The sequence below is a fragment of the Dryobates pubescens genome, chromosome 9 (assembly GCF_014839835.1).
Source record: "Dryobates pubescens isolate bDryPub1 chromosome 9, bDryPub1.pri, whole genome shotgun sequence".
Classification (NCBI taxonomy): domain Eukaryota; kingdom Metazoa; phylum Chordata; class Aves; order Piciformes; family Picidae; genus Dryobates; species Dryobates pubescens.
This window is the reverse complement of record NC_071620.1, coordinates 9,051,794-9,064,154: the sequence shown is the minus strand read 5'-3', so window position 1 is coordinate 9,064,154 and position 12,361 is coordinate 9,051,794. Positions and strand designations below refer to the sequence as shown.

General features: G+C 43.0%; 1 protein-coding gene across 2 annotated transcripts in view; it reads right to left on the bottom strand.

Moving 5' to 3' along the window:
• Positions 1-12,361, bottom strand: part of TMEFF1 (transmembrane protein with EGF like and two follistatin like domains 1) — a 147,562-nt gene that overhangs the window by 10,799 nt on the left and 124,402 nt on the right. The window contains exons 6-7 of one of the 2 annotated variants that reach the window (XM_054164345.1): positions 2,083-2,231; positions 1,208-1,270 (exon numbers count right to left, since the gene is read on the bottom strand). In XM_054164345.1, coding sequence (XP_054020320.1) covers positions 1,208-1,270; positions 2,083-2,231 — 212 coding nt within the window. Of the gene's footprint in view, positions 1-1,207; positions 1,274-2,082; positions 2,232-12,361 lie in introns of both variants that reach the window. The other variant, XM_054164344.1, reaches the window with a different exon arrangement.

Genomic DNA, 12,361 nt, shown 5'->3' with positions numbered 1-12,361 from the left:
GCCCCGCTATCTAAGAAGGATATAAAGGTCCTGAATGTGTCCAGAGGAGGGCAACAAAGATGGTATAAAAGGCATGCCCTGTGAGGAGCAGCAAAGGACTTTGGTATAGTCTAGTTTGTAGAAAAGGAGGCTGAGGGGTAACTTCATTGCTCTCTACAGTTTCCTGAGGAGCCGAAGCAGAGAGGGAGATGCTGAGCTCCTCTCGCTGGTATCCAGTAACAGGAGGCATGGCAACAGTCCATAGCTGTGCCAGGGAACATTTGGAATGGACATTAGGAAGTGTTTATTTACTGGAAAAGACTCCTGGAAAAGTGAACCATGCCCCAAGACTGTCAATATTTAAAAGGCTTTGGACAATGCCCTGAACATCATGCTTTAACTCTGCGTCTGCTCTGAATTGGTGAGGCAGTTGGACTTAGATGATTGGTGTACGTCCCTTCCAACTACAAATATTACTATTCCATTCCATTCCATTCCATTCCATTCCATTCTTTGTGAGACAAGATGTGGAAAAGTTAACAATGATGAAGAACTTGAGAAAGACAGAGGAATTTTGTCCTGGACAGCAACGCTTTGACCAAGAACCATGACATGCATAAGTATATTTATTCTGAAAGTGCAGCTGACACACATGGGCTTCCACCACGTACAATAACTGAGCAAAGTGAAACCCTGCCTCATTTTCCTTATTTTGTTTATAGTAGTTAATAGAGGCAAGGTACATATAGGTAAAACATTTTCAACCAATGTGATTCAGCGTATTAGTTTATTGAAAACATTTTAAAACAACCTAAGAAATACAGACCCTGACTTCTTTTTCTTTTCTTTCTTTCTTTCCCCCTGCCCCCAGACTTAACAGAGAAGACGGGGTTGCAGGAGGGAGGCTTGTGTCATTTCATCAGAAATGTCACAGCTTGGTGTCTTCCAGTAAAATCATTTTCACAGCACTTTAGAGGAGCCTAATCCTGTGACTGCCACATAGGGTGGTGAACAGCTGCACATCTTAGAGGAATACAGCAGGCAAACCTGGAGAAATCACAGACATCTCCTCCTTGCCAGCCTTGCAACATGCTGTAAGGAGGAAGCTGTTCACAGGTCTGTCTCGGTTACAGAAATTAAAGCTGTAAGGCAGACAAGAAGGGACCTGCATGCTCTGTGTTCTCATCTTTTCAAAGCATAACCAAACAACATAAAGTCAACAGAGTACCTTTCACCTCTGGCCGATACTGCATGCCATCGTCTTTCTTTCCAACTGCGTTTGTGTCATCTGCTTCTAGATGATAAATACATGCACAGAGAGCTGTTAGGAAAGGCTTATTTCCAGATCACTACATGTATGGCATTGAGAAGCCAAGATAAAAGTCAAAGTATTTTAATTGCAGCAAAACTTGACATATTCCCACATTGTTCTTTCCATTCAACCAGATTGGTAGCCCACCTGGTCAGTAACAGTAGCCCACATCATCCTGACCAACACAAGACACACCTCAAGCAAGGTTTTAATCTAAAAACTTTTCCATGGTATGGGCCTAGGTTATTTTGGGGACGTCCTGTTTTGGGTTTGGAACTGTCCAAATTACAGATCTGGATGTAACTGGCAAAGAGATGGTGGAATACTGCTATTCCTGTGAGAAGGTCCTGACTGCAAGACCCCAAAACTGCAGAGTCATGCACATGATTAATTACAAGGCAGTAGACACAGGGTTTCAGTAGATCATTCCAACAGTAGAAAAGTACAGCTGGGACCTTAGAATTAGGTTGTGCAGCCCACAGCAGCAGAAAGGAAAATTTCCCCCACACCAGTACAGAATCCCACCAGGTAAGAACCAGTGGACTACTGCTTAGATTCTCCTAAGAGCTTTTGCTGCTTTTCCAGGTAACAGCAGCCCAAGGAAGGTAGTGTCAACGCAGCAGGTATCTCTGTAGCACAAACAAATCTCTGCATGGAGAACTCAAAAATTCAGGCAGGGAGTTCACTGGTAACTGGATTAGTAACTTCTGATCAAAAATGGAAAAGAGAAAACTCTACCCAGTCCACTTCTGTCAGAATTTTATTTACCAGGAAAACAAAACGGAGCCTACCTGAGCAGTGTCCAAGGTGTCTGATGTCGATCTGCTCTTGTCTCAGACACGATGCTTCTCTAACAAAGCATGGATTATTATAGGAACTCCCATCAGAAGCACATACAGGGTTAAAACTGTATCCACTGCAGTCTATATTGCATACACACCTGGAAATTGAAACATGCAGCAAAACAAGATTGACATCCGGCAAACAAAAGCTAAGCCATAGCAAGTCCTGAATAAACACTTGATTGTACATTAATACCAGGAGAGAAGTGTATTGCACAAAGATGCTGAAGAATTTATTGATGTCTCAGGCTTCCAAGTAGAACATACAAAATCACAAACAGGGACTTGTGACACATCCATAAGTGCTGGGGGCAGCACAAAGCATCTGAGTCCATTGGCCATCTACAACAGGCTTGCAACTGCCTCGTGTCATTGGAGCAGGACAATGCTGGTGACTGCCAGGTGTGGGAGAGAGTGAAACGCCAGCCTGCTGCCAGTCTGGATACTGGGATTTGCTGGAGGCTTGCAAGCATAACAAATCCATGATGGGGCCCTGCTGGCACAACAGAGCACAACCAGCTGGCAGACATATGTGCTTCCCATCCACAGGCAGGAGTGCTGCAGCAAGGACCCCATCAGCCAGACAGACCTGGCCAGCCAACAGGACATGTACCTGCTGCCCACACTTCACCAGTGCTACTCATGCACACATTCCCTGGGCCACAGGTCCTGACTGCCCTTCCCCACAGGGAGATGGGACAGACAGCAGTAGCAGTTTGTGGCCTGATGTTGCTGACCTCAGTGCCTTGCAAAACTGAATTAGCACCTGAGGCATCCCCTGGTGTTTTTGTCCTGGATCTCCAGTACCTGCCCCTTCTTTCAGGATCCCCACCATCTTCCTTCCAGGCACCTTTCTTTTGTCCAAGGACCTTTGAGGCCACCTCTTCTCTCCAGAGTCCAGCCCCTTGTTTTTCTGGTCTAAACAGTCTATCTGCAGAAGTGCACCACACAACCAACTTCCCAGCTGCTGACTCTGTCTCATGGCTCCTTGTTAACTGGAGAATTCAGCATGTGACACTTGTTTAGTTGAGGCACCACACAGAACTTATACCCCCTAGTCCATGATGATTGCAGATGTACAGTTCAGAAGTTGAGTTTCAGACATTTGCTCTCCCACATGCATCTGATTATCTGCCTTATGTTGTTAGCTACTTCTTTGCCTATGACCATGATGCCAAATTGTATGTCTGGCCCTCACCTGGCCACTTACTGCTACAGAAGCTTCAACAGAGCTGTCTGACATGTAAAGGAATGTGGTTTAAGTAAACTGCAAGATAGTGACTAGTTGAACTGGACTGCGGTACTTTAAACTGTTATGCTTCATTATCCTGATATAAAAGACTGAAGCCTTTCCAAAAGACTGAAAGATAATGAGTTAAGATGAGGACATTGCTGGGGTGTGATGCTCTGAAAGAAGCGAGGCCTCTGCTGAGGCAATGGGGTGGCAGAGAGAGCCAGGAACACATATTAGAAACCTGTACCCATCACAGAGTCCATGTGGATGCAGAGAAGTTATCCTTGCTCATAGCCACTTGGCACTGGACCCAAAAAAACAGCCAGGCCTGCAGGTAGTGACAAACTGTGAGATGAGATCAGTGAAATATAGGAGTGCTGCTCTCAACTTGAAAACATGACAGCTGTTTTTAACTGCCTGGCCTTTGTGAGGAAAAGTAAAACCATGGGAGAGCAAGTTGCTGCTCTGATGCTGCATATCAAACACTTCGAAACTGGCAGCTGAGTCCCTGCATGACAAGACCACCACCACTGCCTGAAACAAAAAAAGCAGCTCAGGAAAGTATTAGAAAATCCCCAAAAGACCCTGCTATGAAATACTGAAAATATGTTGCACTCTGAAGAGCTACAAAGGGCAGCCAGTAGTTGATATTGAGGAGATGACAGAAAATCCAACCTCCTGAGGGGAAACTACCAGCCAGTTTGAGTCCTAAAGCTAAAGACTACCAAGCACAGCCCATGAGGCTGAACCATTCTATGGACTATGCAACCAGCACACAAAGTGTGGGAGAAGATGTATTAGACAGTGTCAATGAGCTAAAATTGGCACCTCAAAGGACAGACATTTTATCAAGGGTTTTTGCAGGCAGAACCTGTGTGAGGCACCACGGACTGTGAGCTTTGTTTTATTTCACTCTTGACGACTGAAACTGGACACAGAGCTGAAGTTTCATACTGTAATCTGTTCCCTGACAAGTGCCTCATATGCTGGGGAGAGCACAAAGAGAGCAGAGGACAACTGAGAGCTGCTCAGGAAAGGAGGGCAGGAAAAACCTGAGATCAGGAAGATGGAGTGGGGATATGTGGGACAAGCATAAGAGGGGCACCCAGGAGGACAAAGAAGAGATCCTTACTGTAAAATTCCTAATATCCCATACGTGGGACAAGCTTAAGAGGGGCACCCAGGAGGACAAAGAATAGATCCTAACTGTAAAATTCCTAATATCCCACCTTCTAAGCACTTATTCTTACTTCTGCCAGCACTGTGTCCAGGTACAGTGGTCCATGACAGCAGTGCCACATACAGCATCTTGAGCTCAGCCATGCAGCTATGGACACTTCCCAACAAAACTTGGGCAGAATGACTGATGGACAGTAGCCTTGCCATGAAGCAGGACTCCTTCAGCCACCAGCTCACTGTAGGTATTTGCCTAAAACCAGCCTCAGGGACAAAGGGATGCAAGGATTTTAATTATCTTTCTGAATTCATATACTGAGCATAAAAATATTAGGCTCCACAATTAGAAATATAGTAATATGCAACAGAAGACAACTCTATAACACAGGATGCACTGGATCAGCAGAGTCAAGGTAAGATTTTAACCTATCTAGAAAGGTATTTCTAACAGAATTTTTCACCTTACTTTACTAACTTAGAGGGAGTTACTATTAGAATGCATTAAAACACTCACAGAAAAATAACAGAAGCAAGATGCATTTTCATCCTTAATTACCAGCAGAAATAAAAATGAGGTGTGCTCCGAAGCATGTGCTTTCTGGTGCGAGCACTGAAATTACAGTGTACAAAAAATGGCTGGTCTGCAACAAAAGAAAGTCCAAGGAGATGATAGCATGTGATGATGTCACAGTCACACATAACAGCAGAACAAAATATTTAAGATTCTAATGTGGAAAATCTGAGGTTTAAAGCCACAAGGGAATCAGAAAGGATCTTGGGAAAGCAAACCCAGGTAAAAGATAAAAGTAACTATTTTGAAAGTTTGTGAAACAAAACTAACAAAAAAACCCCAAACAAGCCAAGAAACATAACACCAGAATTCTTTTAAACAGAGACTCTTTCTCCTAGGCCTCTATTATTTACTCCTGCTATTTGGAGTAGCTTCAGGAACAACTGCCTGAAGTTCTGCAGTGGTGCCAGCATAAATCGTTGTGTGAAGCTGATTCTGAGCTGCTAAAACACCACAGAAAAGTCTGCATCCAAAAACCCCAACAAAACAACCCTACAATAAAAGGCTTCTCTGTTCCCCTAGTTGCTGTTTCTAAGTGCTAGTTTTCCCTCAGGCTTGTCCAAGATGGGTAAATCAATCACTTCACCCCAATATAAGTCAAGACAATGGCAAAGTCTTCTCTCTCCTGCTGATACTGGGTAATCTGCTACTGTTGCTTGGAGCTGACTGAGTTCTCCAAAGCCTGAGCAACATCACTGCTCTGCTGTTTGCTTTTGTACCTCTCTGACCTGCTTGGTGCCCCAAGAAAAGAAAGAAAAATTACCAACTAGTATCTTCAGCAGTGTGGCTGCTCGGTAAAACCTTCAGGCTTAGTCTTTTAAGGAAAAGTCACTTATCAGTATCATGTAACTAAAGATGTCTTAAAAGCACTTGATGCTTTTGCCACAGAAAGTCAGCAGGACGTATTCAGGTGTTTTCATGATGTACTAGTGCATACAGAAGAAACCCCAACAACTTAATTTCGTCACCTGTCCCCAGAGATTTGACATCCTAAGGCATCAAGCTGCAGTGACAATGTGCTTTTAGAAGTTGCATGTGTATGGTTCATTAACACCATTAGTTAAACAGAAAAGCATTTGAATTTCAGGAAAGCACAAAGGGCTATAATTAAACCCAACAGAAATTTTAGGTGGTTGGAATAAATAAGAAATGAGAGTGTACAACCCATTTGTTAGGGGCTACTAGGTATAACAAAGAAAAAACGTGTTTAGCAAAATGATGTGACAGGAGCTCAGGCTCCAAGAGCACTTGCTGCTATCAGTAAATTAATTAGATCCCCAGAGATCAGAACACATTTCAAGGCTCCTTTTTGTTTTCAGGCTTCAAGGTGTATGTAGCTTGTTGGAAGTTCTGGGTGCTTAAAATCCACAGTAAATTCAAAGAAAAGAGAGGCGGGGTGGGGGGAAAGAAGAAAAGCATTACAGTGTTGTGAAGCAGGCTTGCATTTCCAACCAATAGATCAGGCTGCTGCTTTTGTGCCCATCTGGGATTTGCTCACAAATTTATTTTTCTGCCTGGCCTCACAGAGTTTGAGGCTTGCTACCCCTTCCCACTAGCCAAAAGCAACAGTGAGCTTTCTCAGGTACTCATGTGTTTCCTGGCGCATCTGCTTACAAATGGGAAATGGAAACACTGGAATAAAACAAAGTGTGTGAAATGCACGCAGATGGATAAGGGTATGCTTGATGGAATAAATTTAGGTGAATTGAAATAGCAGGGATGTTGCAATTGCAGTTAAGAACACAACCATGTCAAATGAGGGATTACTTTCCATTTGATGTTTCTTCCCTTGTGTGCAGTTCTTCCCTCATGAACCCTGTACTAAGAAAATCTGGTATTCAAAGTGATTTCTCTACCTGTTCAACTAGAGCTGAACCTTCATAAGTTTTGTGTGTCTTTAAAAATCCCTTTATAGTACAAGAAAAGCAGATTTCAGTTCTACAAGCTTCTCTGTGTCCTGCTTGAACACTCTTTTGGTCTTTACTTCTGCCCAGAAAAGCAGAACAGCCTTTAAATACCATTTCAACCATCCCTTCACTCCCTTTTTAAATTTCATGGCATGGCTCTCTCTGACCACTATAGAAATTCAGTCCTTACCCACAGTGAGCTTCTAGCAGCATACATGGTGAACTTATGCTTGTTCTCACATCAGTGACCTAACCCTACCTCCACTCTCAAATAGCAGAAGCCTTCAAAGACCTGGCACAAACTGCTGCAAAGATCATTAAAAACACACGCTAAAAAATAGGCCTGGATTGTTATCCAGCTAGAATCTATTCAATCTCTTAATATTCACTATAAAGAAAAGACCATTATCCTTTTATACCAGGATATCCTGGAGGCCAGTTTTACATAGTTCAGTAATCCCATGATACAATCATAAATCCCTTGTTTAGGTTGATTTCCTCCTATACTTAGGAATCCCACCCTCCCCTCCCACCCTTTTTTTTCCTCCTGGACCAGAATACTGTGAATTGCATTTACAGAGGATTAAGATACCCTTCCTTATGAATACCTACATACCATATTGTACCCTACATATGATACTGGACCCTAAAAAAGGTAAAAAACCCAACACAACAAAATCACAAAACCAAACAAACACTACCCCACCCCCAAAACAAAAAAACCAAAACAACAACAAAAAGCAGCAACACACACAAAAAAACCACAACAAAAGAAACAAACAAAAAAATCCAATACAAACATAAAAAGTTGTCTATCATGAAACAGTGAAAAAGTGGTCAAAAGAGGCAAATACAAACCACCATGCCAGCCTTCCAACAGACCAATTATTATCCTGAAAGATAAATTAGACAGACATGGCAGAGACTAGGATTTTTAAATGGCAGCACTGGGGAGGGCTGTAGATGTCTATCTGGACTTCAGCAAGGACTTTGACACCTTCCCCACAGCAAACTGCTGGCTGAGGTGTCAGCCCGTGGCTTGGATGGGAGCACACTGCGATGGGTTAGGAACTGGCTGGAGGGCCGAGCCCAGAGAGTGGTGGTGAATGGTGCCACATCCAGCTGGCAGCCAGTCACCTGTGGTGTGCCCCAGGGATCAGTGCTGGGACCCATGGTCTTTAATATCTTCATTGATGATCGGGATGAGGGGATTGAGTCAGTCATCAGCAAGTTTGCAGATGACACCAAGCTGACAGCAGATGTTGATCTGTTAGAGGGCAGAAGGGCTCTGCAGAGGGACCTTGACTGACTGGACAGATGGGCAGAGTCCAGTAGGATGGCATTCAACAATTCCAAGTGCCAGGTGCTACATTTTGGCCACAACAACTCCATGTAGAGCTACAGGCTGCAGTGAGATTGGCTGGAGAGCTGCCAAACAGAAAGGGACCTGGGAGTGCTGATTGACAGCTGCCTAAACATGAGCCAGCAGTGTGCCCAGGTGGCCAAGAAGGCCAATGGCATCCTGGCCTGCATCAAGAATAGTGTGGCCAGCAGGAGCAGGGAAGTCATTCTGCCCCTGTACTCTGCACTGGTTAGGCCACACCTTGAGTACTGTGTCCAGTTCTGGGCCCCTCAGTTTAAGAAGGACATTGAGACACTTGAACGTATCCAGAGAAGGGCAACAAGGCTGGTGAGAGGCCTTGAGAACAAGCTCTTGAGGAGAGGCTGAGGGAGCTGGGATTGTTTAGCCTGGAGAAGAGGAGGCTCAGGGGAGACCTCATTCCTCTCTACAACTACCTGAAGGGTGGTTGTAGCCAGGAGCGAGTTGGTGTCTTCTCCCAGGCAACCAGTGATAGAACAAGAGGACACAGTCTCAAGCTGCACCAGGGGAAGTTTAGGCTCGAGGTGAGGAGAAAGTTCTTCACTGAGAGAGTTGTTAACCATTGGAAGGGGCTGCCCAGGGAGGTGGTGGAGTCACCATCCCTGGAGGTGTTCAAGAGGGGATTGGGCGTGGCACTCGGTGCCATGGTCTAGTCATAAGGTCTGTGGTGATGGGTTGGACTTGATTATCTTTGAGGTCTCTAGGTCTCTTCCAACCTTGGTGATGCTGTGATATTGTGATACTGTGATCTAAGGGTTGATACCTACAGTTCTGAGTTTCTAGTTTGGCCATTGTGAAAATGGACACTGTGAATTATAGGCCAGCTGAATCTCTATGTGCTGCTGAGAAACATTTTCTTTCCAAAGTAAATCTCATAAAATGTTAATCTTCAGAGGTCTGCTTGGGGATCAGTTGTCAATCTTTCTTGAAAATCTACATTATGAGTCAAAACAGACCTTTGACAACATAGTACACTTATTTTAAAAGGATTGAATGTGCTCAGAATCTCATTTCCATATTTTATCTGTTAAAAAATGAAATACAGGTAACACTGAGAATAATTTTTAAATTAATGACTACTTTATCAAATACCACACCACCCCCCCTCCCCCCAAAAAAAAAAAGATAAAAAAAGACATTTAAAACTAATGTTTAATTAATAACATTTACCCCAGCCATTACGGGATTGCAGGAAAGGAAAGTTGCTACTTAACATATGATGAAGGGCAAGAGCGTGACTGAAGTGGGGCTTTGACAAGGTGGAAGAGCCTCCTGAAGTCTGAAGATGAAGGGAAAGCCAGACTGAGGGCAGACTGGTGGGGGAGTACCTCTGCAGAAAAGGAACTGAACATCCAGGGTGGCAGCAAGCTCGAGGGCTGCATCACAGAAGGGCTGCCAGCAGAGCAAGGTGAATGACTAGTGTCCTTTACTCATTCCTCATGAGGCTCTATATGGAGCACTCTGTACAGTTTTGGGGCCTCTCAGTAACAGCAAATACTTGGCAAAACTAGATAGAATCCAGTGGAAATGGGTAGAGGGCTGGAGCACACGCTGTGTAAGGAATCACTGAGTGCACTGGGTTTGTTCATCCTGGAGAAGAGGAGGCTAAGGAGGTGCCTGATTGCTGTCACCAACAACCTAAGAGGGGTTATCAAGAAGACAGAGGAAGCAGAAGTGCACAGTAGAGGGGCAAAAGACAACAGTCATAGAATTGTTAGAATCATTCATGTTGGAAAAGATCCCTGGGATCATCAAGTCCAACCATGGACGCTGCCCTACAAAGTTCACTCCTAAGCCATACCCCCAAGCACTACATCTAAACAACCTTTAAACACAGCCACAGACTCAACCACCTCCCTGGGCAACCTATTCCAATGTCTGACTGCTCTTCCTGTGAAATTTTTTTTCCTACTGTCCAGTCTAAACCTACCCTATTGCAATTTGAGGCCATTCCCTCTTATTTTGTTGCTAATTACCTGTGAGAAGAGACCGGCACCAACCTCTCTGCAACCTCTTTTCAGGAAGTCTTAAGCTGCAGTGAGAGAAATTGTGATTGAACACAAGGAAATTATTCCTCAAAGGGAGAGCAGCTCAGCACTTGAGTAGATACCCAGATGTCAAATCTCCCTGGTCAGAGCTCTCCTGGACAAAACCTTGAACCACCTGAATATATTATCCCTGGTTGTAGTGCAGGGAACCTGGACCAAACAATGATTTAGAGATCTCTTCCAGCCCAAATTCTTCTGCAGTTCATGATCACATTCTGGATATTATTTCCTTGAAGTCATAACAGACTTTCACATGCTTTTAGAACAACATTCCTTACAATACTTACTAGACATTAGTGTGGCGTTTTATTTGAGTATCTAGCAGGGCTTTGGCAGGCCAGAGGAAAGCGACACAGGCCACAAAAGATTGTGAGAGAAGAGGATGTAACTCTTCATAAGGGGCACTGCTTTTTACATCAGAAAGATGCTTCACATTTGAAGAACAAATGTGAGCTCAAACTTCTGTTCTTCAACTGATTCAGTATAAGTGAAATGTTAAATTATATATATTTATACTAATTTACTATTATGTTTCCCATAAATATTACATATATATTCTTTGTATTTAATATAGACATATTACAATGTTCTCCCTTGCTCTGAACATGAATTTTGTATGCCTAAGAAGGAACTTGTGGGAAAACCTGCCAGATAATTGTAAGAACCTTTAAACCCACAAAAATCTTATGAAGAAATAGATATACTTAAGAAATAGATATACTTAAGAGCCCACCTTATAAACTTCCTTGTAGATTAGGGTGGGTTTGGGGTGTTTTTTTTGTATACTATCAGCTTCTATGCTGTTACAGGTAGTTATTGTAATAATAATAATAGTAATAAGCAAAAAAGCTATTCAGCTGTGTTTCAGTACACTGGGGCATCATGTTGTTTAGAAGCTTCACAAAATGACACTGAACATTATTTATCTGAGTTTCTTTAAGAACTAGTATTACAAATATTTATATACACAGCTTTCATTGAAGAAAGCATTGATTTAAGTGCTACACTGATGAAAAGGATTTTACAACCACGCCTGTTTCCATTTGCTTTGCATTCATACTGTATTATTTTAAGTGTTTCAATATTATCAGTACACTATCTTCTGATTATGTTCAGATAGGATGAACTGTTTATCTCCACCACATGAACAATCACCTGAACTGAGGAGTCCAGTGTGCTAAGAAAATACTGCCATCTGGATACCCCAGAGTATATCAACAGCAAACCATATGGGTTTGGGTCGGTGTCCTACAGGATTTACATCATCAGCTCTAGGTGGTTTCAATCTTTGAGCTGCCACTTTCATCTCCTCTTCTAAACCAGACTGCATTTCTAATTCAAAATTCTAGCAGAAAACACAAAAACCTTGCCTACATCTTTAGGCTTCTGGCCAGTCTCCTACACGAGAGTTTAAATTTATCTAACTCTCATGTATGTTTCCAGCCTTGCTACCATGTTACAGGTAATTTGCCTCAACACAGCACAGAAAGGTTCTGGTCAGACAGACATTTTGATGAGCAGGGCAAAAAGGGTGGTACTGACTGATAGGTCTCAGGTAATAGCTTTTCCCAGGTAATATACAGCCTATGTTTCAGTTTTGCTGCTAAATGGGACAAAAGCCCTCAGCTAATCCATGTGAAACTTGTCTGCATCTGATACCACAGAGCTACACAAAACCACCATATGGACAATATGGAAAACTACACACTTGTGCAGCTTAAGAGCAATGCATCCATAAGTGATTTTTCTATGCCTTTGAAAAGCCTGCCCATAGACTAGCAACACTTTAAAACACTTATAAGTTGTATGAGAAAAGAGGAAACAAACAAACAAACCCCTTACATTTTTGTGATGTTTCTTCAACCCTTTTGCATATATATAGATGAAAGGTACTGATTTAAATACAGTTGG